Genomic DNA, 19,846 nt, shown 5'->3' on the forward strand with positions numbered 1-19,846 from the left:
CCTTCTCAAACATTTCTTGCTGTCACAAGAGGATGCAGCACTCTTCATTTTCCTGGTCTAGATGTCTGTGTAGCAGTGTTTCAATCTCATCATGACCTCCCTGAAAGAAATATTCAAGTTGCCCAAGATGCAGCGTGATCTCTTCATCACTCCCTGTGGCATTGTTGTGGATGGAGAGAAAGAGGGCTTTGAAGTTAATACTCAGGCAGAGGTTCTGGTTTTTTTCCCGCTTAAGTACAAGCATAAATCTGTTGGTTTGGCTTCCTCCACAGTTACTCATTTGCTACACTCCCTGGAGCAGTGGGAGGCTTAGTACTTTACCTCGAAAAAATACTTTGAGATTATTTAGTCAAAATGCAGGCCACCAGTGTTCCATTAGTACTGGGAATGCTTTCAGAGCATTGACCAGCTTTTGCTTCCAGCTTGATGAGCTGATGATTGTAGCCCTCAGATGGCATTTAGATAAGCAGAATCCACAGGGATTTTTTAGTATGTTAGCTGCTCAATGAACTGCCAAGATTGTATAGTAAGCAAACAAGGGGTGAGTGATTATAAACACAAAACCCCAGCCACATGATACTATTTTAATCTTGTTTTCTTTGCGGATACAATGTTTGCTGGTGAGAAGAGCCCGCTAGCCTGTCACTTGGAAACACAGAAAGATATTCTGAGCAATGGTACTTGAAGTCTAGTAGCCAGCTGTGGGTGAAGCAGATGTTTGAGAGGAGAGTCCAGTAAAGATATCAACGAGTGCATCTGGCCAAAAGCACCATGCCAAAAGTAAAATTCTCATCAGAGATGGCACAGGGTATCCTGTTGTCAGTTTCCACAATGACAAAATCTATTTGACAAAGAAACACAACTACTTCTCACCTGGAATACTCAAGAAAGAGAACTATTTCACACCTGGAATGCTCACAAATTGGCATGAGGGACTTGGGATGAGGCTGACCAAGTTTCACTGCAAGTGCTACTAGGACATTATTTTTGGACGACGTTTTTTTGTGTCTAATGGTTTCTGTGGCTCTGTCTGCATCCTCTTGGAAGTTGGACTCCAAGGCTTTCTTTCAAGAGTCTGCTTTAGAGCAATCCAGACTGCAGCAACCAGACTGATTCCTCACTTTGTAAAGCTTTGTAAACTTCTAGAGGGTGGTACATAGTAATTTGAACCAGTGCCATCTACAAGCAATGTGATCTCTATGTGCTCCCTTAGACCCTCTTAGCTCAGAAGCATGGGATGGTTCATGCACCAAGCTCTGAATACTGACAATTATATCTCCCTCTTTCCTTTTTCCTTGTTATCTTTTCTCTACTAAAATGGGAGTCTAAACGGAAATAAAGTATTTGGTAAGTACTGATTTCTTATCATTCCTTTAGTGAAAGACAGCATTGTGCATATATATCATTGGCAGAGAGGTGCTCAAATACTTCAAAGGACTGCCCATATCCAAAAAGAATAAAAAAAGGGAGGCAAAAACCATGGCATGGGCCAGATCCCACCAGCCTAATCTTGCCACTTTGGAGGTCTCCAGCATGTAGGACTTGGCAGAACAGGATGTGTGTATTGATGTATTCCGGGAGTCAGGAGTCTCGGGGATGCTCTCATCAGGCTGGCTTCAGCCAGAGCTTAGGAAGAGCTACTGCCCAGCACAGAGGGCTGTGCCACACCACACCCTGTCACCTTCATGTGTGGAACAGAGAGTGGGAGTGAAGGAGGGCAGACAAGACATGGCACGCATGCAGCCCACGTCAGACCACTGCAGCCATGCAGCCAGCATCAGACCACCAGCAGAGGAATGCTTGGCAGGGACTCCAGGCAACACACAACAGCCTTTAGACAGCCAAACAACTTCAGCTGGGGGCTGAGAATTGGCACTCATGTTTTATTCATCCAAATTGTTTTTCCCCACTCCAGAAATCTACACTCCTCTCTACACTACAGAAACTGTTCAATTTCCTCTTGTTTAGCACTGCGCTGCAGTGCTCCCATTTCCTCTGAGCACCTCCACGTAGAGACTGATCAGCAGTAATCACAAGTCCAACTTCTCAGGAGTGATGCGTGGGTGAGAGATGTAGGTTCCTCTAACTTGATCAGTCTGTTTTGTTATACTGTATATTAGATCTTCCATAGCCAGCTCCCATGGAAGGAAATAAAAATGCAACAAATCCAGTTTCCTTTCCTTTTTGCATTTTTGGTAAAATTTTATGTTTGACTCATCTTTCCCAAGCTAATTGTCAAGAAACTGACAAATCCATCGTGGATGACAAGTGAGTAATTGGGGGAAGAGAAGGAGTGCAGCAGGTGTTAGTACTAATTTGGTAAAACAATTAAGAAAAAGAGTGGTATGATAGTCACTTACACAATCATGACGTTACAAGCTCTTCATACAAAATGTGTTCAGGATTTTACAACACTCAGAGAATTAACTATTAACCAGCCACTCCACATCCATTTCAAAGATAACCTGCAAGTTCACCATAAGATGTTTTTTGAGCCTCTTAACAGGAAAGAGCAGAACACGACACTTGTGGGGAACTAGGAAGAATTTGGTTTTATGATTCCCACCTGTCAGGTTGCTGGGCACACAGAACAGTCCTTGTAGGGGGCAGACCCCATGTGCTGACCATGGCTTGGCTGTTCTAGGCTGGACCATCAGGGAAGGACGCTACTGCCAGGGCTGGAGCATTCAATCGCTGTTGCCCTGCCAATATGTCCGTTGCCCACAGCTGCCCTAATTCTCCGAAACTGTGGCTCTAATGAGTCACTGCTCATTGCTAAGAGGATGATCTTACAGCAAAGCCCAAGTCTTACTTGCTGAGTGAAGAAATTACCTTTGCACCTGGAGAATTCCTCCAGCACTGAAGGGGATGATCTAACACACGGCTGCATTTTAGAAAGCAAGTCCTTGGAAATAAATTCTTCCACTTACCTGCCAAATCTGCCCCTCTGAGCTGTGTATTTCCTTGCTTCAATCTCAGTTGTTACTGCCACTGCCTCAAGAGCAAACAGTGTACAAACGTTCTGATCCCTGTAATCGTGTTAGTGACTACAGGCCAAATAATAGGTTCTACTGGCAGACCCTTAAGACACTCCTTTGCTCTGAAGCAGCTGTACAAATAGCATTGCAGCATTTCATCTTTATTGTCTGCTAAGGATTTTGATATCTTTTATGCTCTGTTTCAAAAACATAAAGACCTTTTCCCCATCTAAGTTCCACTCCTCAAGATTCACTGGGGATTCAAAGAGGAGCTGATTTTTTTTTCTGACTTCTGCATAGTTATTAAGAATACAGAGGCTGCAGGGCAATTTCTGCTCTGGCTTTCATCTGTATAACCCCTACTATCTTGTAAACTTGCTTCCACTTTCACACATGGATTATTTGAGGTGAAGGGGACCTGCAAAGCAGCTCCAAGTAGCAATTGTGTTTCTAAGGGATGGGTCCAGAGGGGAATCTGGTGTCCTTTCCCAGAACTACAATGTACTAAAGATTTTCTCTTAGACCCATCAAATCACCTCCAAACACCTACCTTACAGATCTACTAAACAACTATTGTTTTTCTTCTCACTTTCCAGGATGTAAGTATTGCGATTAGAAACATATTTGGGTTGCTTTTTTTTCTGTTTTCTTTAAATGAAAGAGTCATCTCCACCAGCCATATGGAGTGGCACCCGCTCAGCGAAGCGTATCTGGTGGGAAGCAGATCCATTCAACCTTTCACAATACAGACCTCAATTCAGCAGGGAAGAGAGCTGACATGCACCTTTGCAGCAGATTTAAATCAGAGGCAAAATCTCAAGCAATATAAAGCAATCTGAGGCAGACAGCAAAGTCACGCTGACCTTCTGCCAGCAGTACTGCAGACCCAAGCGTGACTTCAGGTGCTGCATCCTCAGGAATGACGGCACTGGGGGAAGCCAACAGGCTCTTCCCAATGGCTGCCTCCGCTCTGCTGCTGCCTGATGGAGTGTTATCACTATGACAACCTACAGGTATAGTATGTGCATGATAGTGGGAGCTCCAAATGACCCAGATTGCGTGTGCGTGGCTCAGAGCGGGGCTTCCCTGCCTGGGAGGGGAGCAAGGAACACGTGGATCCACAGGTAACTCTCCCCCGACTGTCTTGTCATCTGCCAGCAAGTTTGGGATGTGAGCAAGGTGGGAGCCTTAGAGACACCGAATAGCTAGGATTTTAAATAATCTTCTCTGGGACAAGGAAAAAGATTCATTTTCCTCCTCTTTTTCAAGAGCCCTTTTGCTGGGCTTCTTTTTCTTCAGTAAAAGACATGAAAGAATATAAGGGTACCCTTCAACTTTGTCTCTGCCAGTCTGTTAAAAGGTAAAATGCTTCCAAACCTCATATACACTGCCTGCCTCTGTGTGTGTGTCTGTGCATGTGCATGCACACGTTACTTCCTTTCACTACTATGACAGCACATGCTCCTCCAGAGCTATTCACAGCCTTAGAAATACAACTCCTCCCTCCAGTGCCGTGTGTGTGTGTGTCTGTGTGTCTGTGCGTGTCTGTGTCTGTGTGTGAGTGCGTGGCTTGGGCTCGCTGCTTCAGCTCACTCCCCTCTGATTGTGGGGCTGGCGGTCACGACGCTGCTCCACACCTCCAGGCTTCATATGGAGGGGAGGAGAATCGGGGAAAAGCAGGCACACAACTGACCTACAGAACCATCGATAACTTACTCCCTCGCAGCACAATCGCATAGGAAAGGGGAGGGAGGAAGGAGGGGAAGGAGGAGGAGAAGGGGGAAAAAAAAAAGAAAATCCAGAGAATTCTAGTCTGGCAAATATAGTGAAACCAAGCGGTCGGAGTTCATTTGCTCTAGAAGAGCAGAGAAGAAAGAGGACGTTAAATGAAAAAAAGCAAGAACCATCTGTAGCCTTTTTTTTTTTTTTCCTGATAGTAGCAGTGTTTTAGAGGTAAAATGATTCCTCCGAGCAGCACGACTGAAGTCAGCGTGGACAGTGTGGAAAAAGAGAATGAAGTGGAGAGCACAGAGCAGCCCCCCTCTCCAGCATCAACTACCAGCCAGGAATCAAAGGTACTCAGAGAATGAGATTTTTTCTTTCCCTCTTTCTTTGTTTTGAAAAGAGATGTATTGCCTTGATTTTCATTTGGAGCCCTGTGCCAGGATCAGCGGCAGAGTGCAATGAGCCACTTCTGGCTGCGGTGCCTGCTCCGACACTCCTGCTTCTGAATTCTCCCTGTCACCTCAGGAGTCTGAGCTGGGAAAATACCTGCCTTCTGACATGTTTGGGTTTGTGGATTTTTGCCTGTGTTTTCTTCTCCTCGTTATGGTAACATCCTGGGGTAGTGATGGGGCTCAGGGAGGGGATCACTGTCAATGGGCATTGTTAGGTATTTTCACACCAAGTGTCAGATCACTTAAAGGATTTTTGTTGGAAAAATTGATTTTCCACAAAGGTTCAGAGAAAATAATTTTGTCTGGAGGCTTGGGGTATTTCACCTGACTTTACTTCTCTGGCAGACTCATCAGTCAACTTTCACTGTTTAATGAGTTTATTAAAATATGAGATAAGTCGCAGCTTTATCACAATGTGTGCACACCACACAGAAAAGGATTTTTGTTTCCACAGCCTTTTTTCTGTTTGTGAGTTTTTCAATGTGGTTCAATTTACCTTACTGAAAATCAACTTTCAGCTCAAATGGCACAGCCTCTGAATTTTTGACTTGCATGTGAAAAGTTTTTCTGACTGCCAGGGTGCTACTTGGAAGACAGAGAGGCAAAAGGTAAAGTAGTAACCTTACATAATGAAAGTTCCTTGCAGCTGACTTAGATAATATGCTTTTACTGATCCTCTGTTACTTATGATTGATACCATGATAGCACCTGACAGATCTTTCTGTGAACTTCATAGTGATGCTGTGTACACATGTAAAAATAGGGAGGTTCTTGTCACTAGGAGCTTACAGGTGGGTAAAGCCTCAGGAGGTGTGAGCAAAACAGCTGCTTGACAGGGAAGGTCTTGTGCTGGCCTGAGTTTAAAGGAAGTGGCTGCCTGGGTCTAATATAGGAAGACTGCTACATTATCCTGCAGTTACAGCTTTCCACTTTCCGGAGGGTGAGTTGAAATTATCTGTCTGTGTGGGTAGAGTTTTGACGCGGCCTTTGGGCTTCTTTATTTTATGTATTTATTTGGAAGCTGTACTCCAAGGAGGAGGGCTGAGGTATTCCCTATGTAATACAACCTCTTTAAAGAGAAGATCTTTTCCAGTAATAATAGCATACAGTATTCACTATACCCATTTAGCTCTACTGGAGTCTCCCTGGTTCATGGAAAATGAAAAGTAAATGGATTATTGGTATAAGCCCAGGCTCTAAAAGGATACGGTACCTAAATCCCACCCCCCTGAGTCCACTTCTCTGGAATTACTAAAGTGTTATATGGGCAGTGGAAAGCTTTGCCCCTAGTGAGGCCCCAAAAGTACCTGCAGCCTTCACTGCACTGCCAGTGCCAGCTGCTCAAGCGTTGTGGGCTGTGCATGGGCCTGGTGGGCTGTGTGCTCCCTGTGATCCCAGCTGTGATCCTCACCCTGTGCCAGAATGGCTCAGGAGCTCCGTGTGCCACTTGGGAACAACGGTGCTTGAGGGACTCTCCCGCTGGGTCGTGGAATGCTGTTCCCAAAACAGACTGGCATGGATCCAAAACTCAGAGAAAGTGAAGAGCTGCTCAGAGGGTTCCCTCTTGCTGTTTGTGCACCCATGTGCTTCCGAGGATGACAGAGGAATTGGGCACATCTGGACAGAGAACAAATAGGCTGCAAACTAGTTTATAATTAAACATTATCATCGTCAATTTTTTTCAGTCTTTTGAGCATTTGAATCAATCCGCTGGAATAGGCAAAAGATATGACCATGCAGTTGATGCCACTACTTGGATAGAGATATTCTTAGCAAACAAATAATCTGTGTATTCACATTTTAGAGCTGCAAATATGATCAGATAGCATGATGTATTGTCATTTCAATAGATAAAGTCAAAAGAGACTTCTGATCACTGGGGTAATAAGCCTTCTTTTTCTGGTCCAAGGAAACAGGAGGATGGAAAAAATTCTGTGATTTCATAAATATATTTATGCTTAGGGTTTTTTAAAATTTTCTACCTCCTAAGGTACTTCACAAACTAGAGTCTGAGAGAAGCAGAGGTCGGTGCTTTTATCCTGTGGTGTCCCATGGTGAGGGAGCTATCCTGTCATTCACAGGAAACTAAGCTTTCTTCAGGTACTCTCTGCTGCCCATGTTCAGAAGTTCATGTCTGCTGCATTTACTGCAAAACTGTTTGTGCAGTATCTAATTAGGCCCCAACAACTTTATTCTGTGGCAAAATACTTCAAACTTGACAGTTTTTTTATCTGGCAAAACTCTCCACCTATTATGACTCCAAATATACAAAGTGAACCAACATGGACAGTAGCAACCTCCAAAATGCCTTCGAAAAGGCTCCAGCAGAAAAGCAATTTTGAAAAAAATAATGTAGAATTAATAGCTGCAAGCTTCCTTCCAGTCCAGTGTAATCAGAGACACTGGTGGCACATAATCCCTGCTCATATTAAAGTCCAGAAATGAGTTTTATCTCTCACCCTCCAGAGGGTACTTAGAAGATGAGAGAGAGCAGGTACTGCAACTTCTGACTAGTGCTGGGTTTGAGAGGCAGAACTTCAGCTGCTACCTAGTAGCTGAAATTTGGAAGGATGACTCTTGTGTTAGTCACACACTTCTGTTGCAGGAAAGCAGTTCACTCTTAAGCACATGCTAAAGCCTCCCACCACCTTTCCCTGTGGATTAGGAGCACAGCTGGCAGGTGAGCACACCCTGGTTGTTGAAGGAGCCATCCTGTGCTACTATATGTACTGCTTCTGTGCTAAAAACCCTAGCGCCTGAGTGGCTAAGAATCTTGCAAAACTGATAATTAATTTATTAAACTAATTTATTGGCTCTTGGAAACATTTACTTCACACCTCAGTATGACTTGAGTGGATACTTTTTAAAGTTTACCACGAGAATTACTTTAGGAGGGTATACTGCACAAACACATGCAGTTGCTAAATTTCTTACATTCATGTAGTTGTAGTTATGGCTCCCACCTGTTTGGGACATTTACATCTGGTTTCCAGGAGGGCAAATTACTAGTTTGCCAAAGTCTTTCATAAATGTACAACTCAGCAAGGGAGGAAGTCACTAGTTAATGAATCCTGAGGGAAAATTTCTTCTGGGTGGTAGCATATTTATTTAACCACTAACTCAGCAATATTAGCAGAAATCTAGTGGAAGTAGAGATCATATTTCTGATGTCTTTTATATAAATGTACCTTGGTTTTTCATAAAGAAAACTAAAATTTGAATAAATATGTGTCCAAAGAAAGGAATCCTACACATGGCATGATTTCTTTGTGTTTTGGTGTAGGTGGCAAATAATTCTGTTAACTTTATTCTTGTTTTATCTTACCGACATTTGTATATGAAAAAACCCCACTTCTGCTCATTTCTTTAGGTATGAATCAAGTTGTTATCACTCTTCTGTGAGCAATGGCTGGGGTATTCCTAGGCAGTAGGGTTATCTTTCAAAATTCCTTTAGCATTTTTAAATTTTAGGGGATACCTGCGCACCTGCAATGTTTGAGCTAGTGCCACTAGGGTAGATTAGCACTGCTGATCTTCGAGCTGAGTTCCATGTTAATATGTTAAAAAGTCTTTCAGGCTTTCTCATATACCTCAGAAGAGGTATCAAGTCCTACCTCTACCATTGCAGGCAATCGGTCATATAGAAGTTATTTGAAAATATTGATGGATTTCTGTGAAGACCAATTTTTTTTCCCCCACAGTTTTTCCACTTCTGTCTACTTTATTTGCTAAAATACAGCTATAATTGTGTTGTACTGTAATCACACATCTTTAGAAGGATTCAAAATTTTCCTCTGAACGACAAATTCACGAGTCAAAGAAGTTGCTCAAACTCAGATCAGCTAGGTAATTTGAGCAGCTAAAAAATTGAAGAAAAAAAGATAAATTAGATCTGCAAATATATATGGTATCTGGACTATGTATTTCAAAAAATAAATGAGTCAGCCTCAGTCTGACACTTTCACACACTGACTGCCTAGTGGACAATATTCAGGGAAATGCAGCCCATTATCTTCAAATTCAGGTATGGCAATTCAGGAGATGCAACAGTTGTTCCAACATGAGCTAGCCTGATAAACAGTACATAAAAGAGAAGCTGAAAAGAGTAGGAATCCAATAAAAGGATTAAGCATTGAAGTTCAAGACTTGAAATTCATTTGTGAACATCCCCACGTCAGTCATGAAGACTGAACTTACATACCTGTCCTGCTGGATATTGCTTACTTGAGGTTCAAAACCAGGTGCTAATACTGGATATTGAACTAACATAAACAGCTTGAAACTCTTTGGGTTGTGTGGCATTTAAATCACATGGAGCTTGTGCTATCCTGTTAAGCAGAGACCTTCCCCACTTAAAGAGTTAATACTTTATGAGGCTGCATAGATGGTTACTCATCAATATTTTAAAAGGGCAGGGAGTATGGTGTGTAGTTAGTGTTTCACCCTCCACACCAGTGATAAATATCCAGCATGTAAACTGGTGCTCTAGTCTTCAAAGGAATACCAAACAGCTTAAAAACATCCCATGAAAGGGGAAGAAAGAACAGTTTTCCTTCTCAGTGTTACTTCCATGCCTCTGTGTCAAATGGTGAGTACATGCTGTGAAGGTAAGACTAAGGGAAAGAAATTAGTTTAAGCATTTTTACATGTTTTGCAACAAATTATGTGAAGGAAAGTTTCATTAAAGCAGGAAAGTAATACTCTAACCAATCAATGTCTCCTCAGCAGACTTATTCTTGTGTTTACACTTATTTTGACTTTTCTTTCTTATTCTTGTTCTGATTGAAACTCTCTGGTATTGTTTTTACTTTGATATATGTGTCAGGTAAGCTTCTAGGCACTTTGAGATATCCAAGACAAAACAGAAATGTGATCGGTTCATTCTATTCACACTTTCAATGATGCTAAAATGGAGACATCTATTAGATTTCTATAACTAAAAATGACTTGACTGAAATCTGGTGTGGTAAAAAAAAAATGGATTTTTAAAATGGTGAAAATTTCCCTGAAAGAAAACAATTTATTTACACAGCTGGAAGAGAGTTCAGTCCACTGTCCAGTCTCTTACACTGTATTCTTCTTCATAAAGTAATTCTGTTGAATTCAGCTTTTACCACTACTTTTAAACTACTCTCCCAACACCTGTATGGTCTAAAAATGGCTAAGGGATGTCCTCTATGCTTCATCCTCTTCTAATTCCAGTATACATTTATTTTTTGCCAGCTTGTGTGGCATTGTAATTTTAATAATATTGCTTTAGGTTAAATATCTCCTTTCCATTCTTGGTGCAGGTTTCCATCACTTGATAGACTTTCATATCTTTTATTAACCTTTAATTTTTATACTAAATAATGTGGGCTGACATAAAATAAACTCTCCATTCTTCATCTCATTCTGGTAGCAGAGCAGTGCCCCCATTTCAGTATTGAATAATCTTTCTTGAAAAAGAGTGACTGAGTTTGTGCATGGTATTCTCTATGAGAGCCTGTACAGTATCATTAATTCCCAGAAACCTTGATTCTAACCTTTGTGTCTCCTAGTCACCCCTTGGTGAACCAGAGATGTCCATTCTATTTTTCTGGAATTTCCAGGGGATCCAGGCAGGATACATTTGTCTGTCCTCATCTGCAGTGGTTTGAATCAGGTCTCAAGCACAGAAGTTGGCACTTCCAGGGCTGACCTTCATCACATTTCCCTGACTCCATCCCTCAAGACCCAGGCCTCCCTAAATGTGACAATGCTTCCCAGCTCATGTTAAAGAAGCTGTTAAAGCTTCCCCATCTGACCATCCAGGAGCCCCTCTGGCACAGTCCCTCTCAGACCACCATGCTGGGACCAAGGCCTCTTCCCAGCTCACATTCCACACTCACACAGTCACATCAGGTTTCCTTACCCACTTGACCCCAGATTTCCCACAGCCCATTCTCAGATATTTTGATCCTTGAAACAATTTAATTATGGTGCAAGAGCAAAATAACAGCTTGAAGAGGTTGCCTCCAAGGAGGGACCCCAGAGCAAGGAAACCCTGGGGTTTTACACCTTTACAGGTAAGCACAGGAAATTCTGGAGTTCTTGGCTCCTGCCATGTGGCTCCTGCTGGGTCTGGTCCCCGTGTCTGGTCCCCAGGCTGTGCCCAGGTCCCCACACCCTTTGTTATGCAAAGGGTCATCAGTTCACAGTCTTGCCTGGGGTCCTGCCACCCAGAGCTCAATCTGCAGCTGCACACACAGAGCTGTCTGTGCTAAATGTATTCCTCAACAGTGCCAGAGGGAAATGGCCTTATGACCTGCGTAATCTTTGCAAAAAATCCAGTAATAAAAGTAGAGAGAGCAATATCGACCCTAAAACTATATCAGTGCTGTTCTTTGAAGAACTCCACCAGTGACCAGCCTCAACCTCTCCTTTCAACAGCATCCATCTCCATCTGAACTTTCCATAAAACTTATTTACAACTTTCCTCCTTTTTGGTCTTGGCTAATAGATTCCCTTTCAGCAACGTATTCAATAATTTAAATGAAATCCAAGTAGACACAGTGTATCTTTGACCTAATACATTTTCTAGAAAATTGTCTAGAAAATTGTTCATCTTATTCATTACAACTGATGTAGGAGGATTTATCTTTTTTTTATTGTTTGATTTTGATTTGGTTTTGTCAGATTCCGTTGAGGTCAGATCTACAAATCTGTATTTGCTGGGATCCCATTTTCTGCCTCTCAACAGAGATCTCAAGTTTACATCATTTTACATTCAGTTTACATCATTTCTGTCTTGATAAAGCTTGTTAAGGAAACTTGTTTCTAGACTTTCAAAGTAAAATTTTATAACAGAGCTTACTCATTTATTTTCTCCCTTTCACCTCAACAGACACATTAAACTGCTTTTTTAATGTCATGCCATAAATTTCTGTAGTCTCTTTCCTATTGTTCCAGCTGTTTTTCTCCAGGATCGTGGTTCTGGGAAGAAGGTAAGCTGAAGTGCTTGCTGAAGGTCCAAACCAGCCTTTTATCCTGTCCTTACTGTACCACAGCCTTTTTCTTATTTTTCTTTCCCTAGCCCGAATCTGTCCATTGACAATTCCTAAAATACATTTTCAAAGGACTCACTCAGCTTTTCTTGACAATTAATATCCTTTGACCTAAGGAACTGTGCTTGAAGGGTCCACTTTTATTTACACAGTTTTTGTTTTACTTTTTTTCTTTCTCTTGTTCCCCACCTTCTTTGTAGACTCTTTTCTTAGTCCAAATTTCCTTTTTGAGATAACAATTTTCATGCAGTTTTCCAAGAGCATACATTCACAGAGTCTTTTCATTTATCTGCATTTCATAGCATCGGTATTAGTAGTAACAGCTTTGGAGAAATTATAAGTATCTTACATATCCAAGCACATTCAAGACAGCTCTGCTGCTTTCCAGACCACTGCTGAGACATTCATACCTTCCTACAGTCAGAAGTTTGGGTTCTTCTGTGTCACACTCAAATATGCCTCTAAGTATCTGAGAGTGCTGAAGGCTTGAAATTTCTTCAGGGTAATGGAGCACGTCAATTTTGGATTTTTGAAATCCAAAACATGGCTTAGAAGTTCATTTTTCCTGTGCACTTTATTTAATTTAAATGCAAGTAAGTTGTAACCACTTGATAGAAAACTGTAATTCTTTGTATGACAAGGATTTTGCCTACTGCCTAGGACCCATTGCTGCATACTCCTGATGGGTATAAGATTGCATATTTGACAAATTTATACTCATGTTTGTCAGGCAGAGGACTAGGCTTTCAGATGTGAGCATGAGTTGAATATTCTTAACACAGTACACAGTCCTGCACAACTTCCAGTTGCATAGGCAAGCAGTCATCCAGTGTTAAATAAGCACTTCCCAGGAAAGTGCTGAAGCATAAGCAAAGGTTGCATGTTCATTAGCAAAGAGGACCAGCTGTGAAAATGAGAAATCTATGTGTGAGTGACTGAAATAATTTGAATTTGTTTTCCTTCGACATATGCCTCTGTTGGAGGAAACTCCCTTTGATTCAGTAGACCAATTGAGAGAGTAAATGCTTCTTGTCAGGGAATTTAACTCTGAACCCTGTAAAATATATTTACAATGGATGTCTGAAAAACAGATTTCTTGTGTCTCTGACATCAGCAGTTAACTGTGACAAATGACTTGCCCATCTTCTTATTTATTAAAATAAAATGAGTTTCATGTCTGTAGTCTCACATTACTAGAGGCTCATGGAATTTTTCTTCTTGACAGGTCAGCATTTCTTAGCTGACCTCTTTTTAAAGTGATGAGAATGGTTTGCTAAGTACTGTCAAATGAAAGTGTTACTGTTTAGGGGCTGCAGTGGTGTTAAAAATACCATAGCATGAATAATTGTGAGACAGAGGTATTTCCCAGCCACAGGAGGCTGCAAGTTCAATATGGAATTGCAGTCCTTTAGGCAAGTAACAGCAACAACTTTAACGCTTTTCCTTTTTGTAGACATAATATGCTCCATCTCTGAGTGCCATTCAAAAGCTTTATTAAAATGCCACACATGCACTGCTTTATTAATAAAGATCATTTTAGCAGTCTAGTATTCTGAATAGAAAAGGAAAATGAAGCTGACCTACAGTAACTGATGATTAGGCTTAACTAAGAAAGGAGGAAAATTACTATAAATTGGTATTCACAGAGCTATTAAAATCTGCACTTAGAAATTTTTTTTCACTTATTCATCAGAGTAAGACAAAAAAATGTATGCTTTGGAGGTACAGCTACAGGTGAGAAGGCAAAGTCAACCTGACAGATTGTTATAGCAAATACTGCTAAATATGGTCTTAAAGACAAATGCCCACTACCTCAGTACCTCAGTATTCTACTTTTTTTTTTTTTTTTTCAAAAATTGTTCATTCATAGTGAAGGGAGACATCAGCTTTTGTCAGCCAAGGGAAGGGTCAGATTTCTGGCGCAATGCAAACAAGTCACCTTCTAAACTGTCATTTATATAGGTGTACTATTTGTCATTGATTTGCCAGTGTCTTCCCTGCCAGTTTAAATTCCGTGGTTCCCAAAATCAAAATATCTTGAGACTGAAATGAGAGCCTAAAAGCCCTGACCCAGCCTCTCTTGCCTTTGTGCATACAGTGAGAAACAGGCCTGGACTGGGCATCTCTATGCTCAAAAGTAAACAAATTCAGCATGATTAACTTGTCATTGTCCCTGGCTGCTGTGCAGTTAAATTGAGAATCCAGTTGTTTCAGAGGTTTCAGGCCCAAATGCATTTTTAAAATGCACGTACTCTTATCAGCTAGTATTAGTCAACTCAAGGACCTGGCACAAACAATTTTTGTTGTATCTCTTAGTGTACTTATTTATATTATTTATAAGTGGATTAGATAATTTCTCACTTGTTTTCACACAACATCTTTTAATTTAAATTATCTAATTAAGGAATAATTTACACATAAACATAAGGTGACTTGTAATGATTTGCAAGATATTTCTGATAACGAGCATTTCAGTGAAATGCATGCTTCTGGAGTGCTTTAAAAAAAAAAAAAAAGCATTTACTGCTTATTTTTCAATGTCAAAACATCTGGTCCTGAGGATTTGTTCAGTTTCTTAATTGCGTAAACTTTTGCTAAGGTGCTTTCCCTGATTGCAAGTGAAATTTCCAGACAAAAGAGGAGGGGGAAAAAAACTTCATCCCAGGTTACATTGTACAACCTCACCTGTAATTAGAGACCTACTATAGGCAGCTAAGTTAGTAGTTCAGTCCTCCTCTGTTATAAATGGAACACAGACCAAAACCGTTTTATCAAAGGTGACTTAGAGGAAGAGCCCGCTTTGTGCGATCCAAATTAGCCTCTCTGAGCAGAAATCTTTTTTCCATTGACCAGAGTAGGCAGCTACAGCTGAGTTAAAAGCTGAAATTTAAGTAAGGTGAGCACCATTGAGATTCTGTCAGAGTGAGGTCTTGAACCTTGCCTAGGAAGACTGTCTGTTCCCCTGCATAGCTGGTCTGTCTGACATTCCCCTCTCCTGCCCACAGGTCTCTCAAAGGCATTCTGAAAAGCTGCACTTGTTTGGGGTTATTTTATGCCAACGTGGAACAAAATCATTTGAACTTTGAAAATTTTTGCTAAGTGAAACTGCTGTTTGCAGACAGTCCTATAATGGAAAGTTATGCACCTATGAGGAAAAGAGAGAAAAGTGTGAGCCTGTCCAGGCTTCAGAACGTGAAGTGCTGTTGTCAAGCTGTAACCACGAGATGAATCATGTACCAGTTTCATGAAGTATGGGCTCGCAGGAGTCTTTGGCAGGTTCACAGCAGTTAGATATACCTCCTGGAGCTGGTTGTAATGACAAATGGATTTCATCCTCCTGACCATTAAAGATCCAGGGAAACAGTTCACTTTTGTGCTACCTCACCCACTCACACTCTGCCTTTCAATAATTCTTTCTTCCTTCTCTGTTCCTATTCTCACACTAATGCTTTAAACCATGACCAGGCTCTCTGATACAATGAGTCTTTACAGGAAAAACGTCCATGTTTCCAGGCTTAGCCAAGTTTAGATATTTCTGTTAAGAAAAGGGACGGTGGTCCTTCTGTTAGGGAAAAGGGCCTTTCATAAACACTGTGTGGATGCTGACGCTCCTGCTGTAAGTACACTTGGGAAAAAAGCAAACCCCACAGTTGGTACTTTCCCTTTCACCTATACTCAAGCTGTACTTGCATTATTCACAGAGGAATGCCTTCAGTTGCATTTAACTTCCTCATATGTTCCAGTTTTACATGGCCTGTTCCTTGTGTGTGGATACCTATTTATCCCTTGATGTAACCTCATCATGTCTTTACATGTCTATGCAGGAAACTATACACACATTTAAAACCTGAACAATGAGGTAATACAGAGCATTCCTTATGGAGAAGAAATAAAGACCCTTCCTGGTTTCCCCATCTTATCCCCTCCTTTTGGGGTAGGTAACTGAGGACCGTGCTACTCAAACAGTTCAGGTGCACTGCTGCTGAAGGTCTTTTGAGCTCCTGCCTTCTCCAGAAGCTTAAGTTCCCACAAACTGCTACAGGCTGCAATTCTGCCCTTCAACAGCACTGGCTTTTTTAGCAGTACCTGCCTGGCATCCAATAAAAATGCTCTGGACATCTTCCTTAGAGATTATCAAAGCTAACATGAATGCCAACAGCTGTAATAGATCTGCCTGAATCCTGCTAGAATGTAGAAAAATTAAAAACATTTCATAAAGGTCCAAAAAAATGACAGTCAAACCTTAAATGAAAAACTCTGAACAGAGTGATTTTCTTCAGAGGAGAATACAACTATGACTAGATGCTGGCCATAAGAAGTAGCCACTCAGTCCAGTCAAAAAATCATCAGTTCTTTTTTAAACAAGATGAGAAAGATAGCCTATTTTTTTTTTCTGGCATTGTAGGGAACACACTGTAATAAATACAATATTCCCAAAGTAGCAATAGACGTAATGTCATTTTATCTTCACTACTACCTGCTGAATTCTAGGAAAAAAAAATCTCCTTTCCATGAGGTAATATCTCTCCAGTACAGTCCCACACATGGCCTCTGCTGCATATAAAAAAAAGCAACTGATGGGAGAAAATTGATATAAATCTCAGAATTTAGCACTGCACTTGCTCTTTAGTTCAGCAGTAGACAGTAACTGTATTTCTGCTGTAATTTTTCACATGCCTTATAAGTCAGTGTTACTCAGCTAATATCAAGAATTCGAGAATTGCACCTACTCTAACAGTAGAATAGATGATACAAAGGGGATCTTTTCATGGAAAAACTCCCCACTTTCATTGGATTCATTTCACATTCTTTAAAACTCTTTCTATTAACTTGACTTTCCTTTCTTCTTCCTTCTATGTCCCTGCTTTCCTGCCTGTCTGAAATCCCTCATGCAGCCCCATGCAATATGCTGTTCCTCTTGAAGTGACAAATATTATTTTTGTCAGACAAGGCATCACAGTTTTACTGGGTCAAGATCCCTGAATTTCCCATCAAAGCAGTAACTCTTATTAAATTAAACAAGTGATAACTTATGTCAATGACAACAATGTTTTCTCTTGCAACGCTAAAATTATGAAGTTTCGTTTGTTAGGTGAACACAACATCGTGACAGAATTACAAGCTTTTTTTTCAAAAACGTTATTACAATTATTAGATGTTTGTGTGCAGGTTTTCATTAGCAACAGTTTAAATTTAGAGAGTTTTGAGGAACTTTAAAAAAGTCTTAATAGTCAGAAAAAAATTTAGTACTTCAGGAAGAGTTACAGTCTTATATTCTCTACTTTTCTACATATGGTATCCTGTATGTAACCATCTTTTTACACAAAACCAGCTATCTCAGTATGAAACCGCATTTTTACAGTTCAGTCATTATAATCTTGAAATTTTGATAGAGGTAATTTGAGAAGGAAAATTGTGCAGCTGGTGAAGATAAAAATAAAATGGTTTTGTTTTGCAGGGTTGATCTTGAAACAGTAGCTGGCTGAAGATATGTTCAGCAGCTTGGAGGTTTAGGAAAAAATATAAAAGAAATGGATTAGCCTGAGGCAAAAGGAGTCAAAGATGGATCATAAATCTCATACTTAACAACTCCTGCTAATTAACATCTCCAAATATACGTGTTTACATTGTCAACTTCTTGAAGCAGTGTTTAGGCCTTCAAATGTTGCCATGAAGCTCCAAGTAACTGTGTGTCATCTGCATGGCAATATCATCCCCAATTAAACAGATTTTCCATGTGGAGAATTGGCTTATTCTTTATGTTGGACATTCAATGCAGTTTTTGCTTGGCATGACTAAAAAGTCGTAACAAAAGGACAAAAGACAGAGGTAGATGGAAACTTTCTGTAGCAGTAACAGATTCATTGGAAACTGGTACTACAAGCATAATATTCCCAAAAAAATTTTGGAAATGCTTTTTGAAAATGCTTTTTGAAAATTAGAGAGCTACTAGAGTAGATTTTTTAAAGGAATAAATGCATACTGTAAGTTGCACTTTGAGAGGAGCTTTAATGGAAAATGTACCAGATCTGATCTGGACTGGATCTGAAAATAAACATATTTTTGTCATCGTGGACAGTAAGATAACTGGATGCGGAAAAAATGACAAGGAAAATGTTATCAAGGTAGAAAAAAATTTTAGTTGACACAGCATTTGTTATTTATATAGTAGCTGCTGTAGGACTTAAGAACTGAAAATACAAGATGAAGGAAACCCTGTGGGTGCCCAGGTAAAGCGTGGAGAAGCCCAGAGGATTAACTAGCTTTGATCCTTGTGTGCTATCAGCTCTGCCCCCAGGTCCAGGACTTTATGCCAGAGTGGTTTCAGGGCAGCAATGTACACCAGGACCTTATGGATCCTGTCAGATTTGTGGTGTCTGAACCAGCACTGCCAGGGTGGCCAAATGCCCTGGCTGGCAAGAAGCAGTGTTCCCATGATGAGGCATTGTTAGTCTTCAGGAGGGGCAAAAGGAAGATAGCAGTCTGCAAATTTGCTACCAGACTGCAAACTATGCACAAGAAGAGGAAGGGAACCATGAAAAAGAAAAATTGGAAGGGAACCAACAAACACTGATAATATTCTGTAAGGTATGAGTTCCTGTGCCATCTCTCACGGAGGTGTGTTTGAAATGGAAGCATGAAAACCAGTTGTAAAATTTGGATCTGAATCCCTGTTGGTGAACAGGCAGTAAAGAAAGGAGTGAAGAAACCTGTGGGATCATGTATGACAAAATAGTGGCCTGTGGGCTTCTTTTAAGCCAATGGGCTATACAGCACCCAAATTCTTGCATTTCTTGTGTGCTAGCTCTTTCTTTGAAAAACAAAATAATATCATCTCAAAGTTAAAGCAGAGTAGCTAGGCAAGAATTGGACAGAATATATTCACACAAAGTATGAATTGATACAATTGTCCAGGAAGGACAGTAGAAGCAGAAGCATAATGTCACCTGGATCTACCTAAAATTGATTATGGAGCAGCACACTTTAGAAAAGAGTAGTTTAAGAAGAAGAGGTGTGAATTGAAAGTCAGCCAGGTAACAAAATGTCAAATGTGGCCAGGTGTTCTTTCATGCTGCCTGCAGAAATCCTTTAGTTTAAAGTATAAAACACTAAAAAAAGTTTTATTTCAAAACATACAAACAATAAAACCTCCAATAACCCATCCAAACCCTGAGCCTTTATTCAGGATACATGCTCAATGAAGTCAGTGGGAGTTAGCAGTAAGCGAAGAGCTTTAGGATTTGGCCCAGTGACAATTATTCTGTTGTAGAGCTGTGCACTTACATGTTTTCATTGCAAAGCAATTTTAACAGTGTAAGTTTTGAGCCCCAAAAGTAAGAGGGGAAACACTGACTGAGTATTAACTATAACAACTCCCAACAGGTCTCGGACTTCTTTTTTGTTTTAAGATGACACAAATGTGATAATTCAGTATGTGGGTTGTGGTGTTCATGTTAATTTGCCCTCAGTTAGTATCAGCCTCTCTGCAAGATGTACTTCCATATTTGCTTCAAGAGATAAATTCCTATTTAAATTATTATAAAACAGCTCTGTTCACAAAAATAAAAGAAAAAAAAAGAAAAGAAAATCGATAAAACATATTAGTGAAAACTATTGCTGTAGGTAGCCCAGCATTTTTTAGCAGAACACTGTTGTGTTTTGGGCT

The 19,846-nt window shown here is 40.5% G+C and overlaps 1 protein-coding gene across 2 annotated transcripts in view; it reads left to right on the forward strand.

The window, feature by feature from the left end:
* Nucleotides 1-4,936: 4,936 nt before the first annotated feature.
* STAC (SH3 and cysteine rich domain) overlaps nt 4,937-19,846 on the forward strand; it is a gene marked incomplete at both ends in the record, with an annotated part of 68,641 nt that continues 53,731 nt past the window's right edge. For both annotated transcript variants that reach the window (XM_084206054.1, XM_084206055.1), the window contains one exon: nt 4,937-5,053. In XM_084206054.1, the coding sequence (XP_084062180.1) occupies nt 4,937-5,053 (117 nt within the window). The remainder of the gene's footprint in view (nt 5,054-19,846) is intronic.

The sequence above is a fragment of the Fringilla coelebs genome, assembly GCF_963513975.1.
Source record: "Fringilla coelebs genome assembly, chromosome: 1".
NCBI classification, from domain to species: Eukaryota; Metazoa; Chordata; class Aves; order Passeriformes; family Fringillidae; genus Fringilla; species Fringilla coelebs.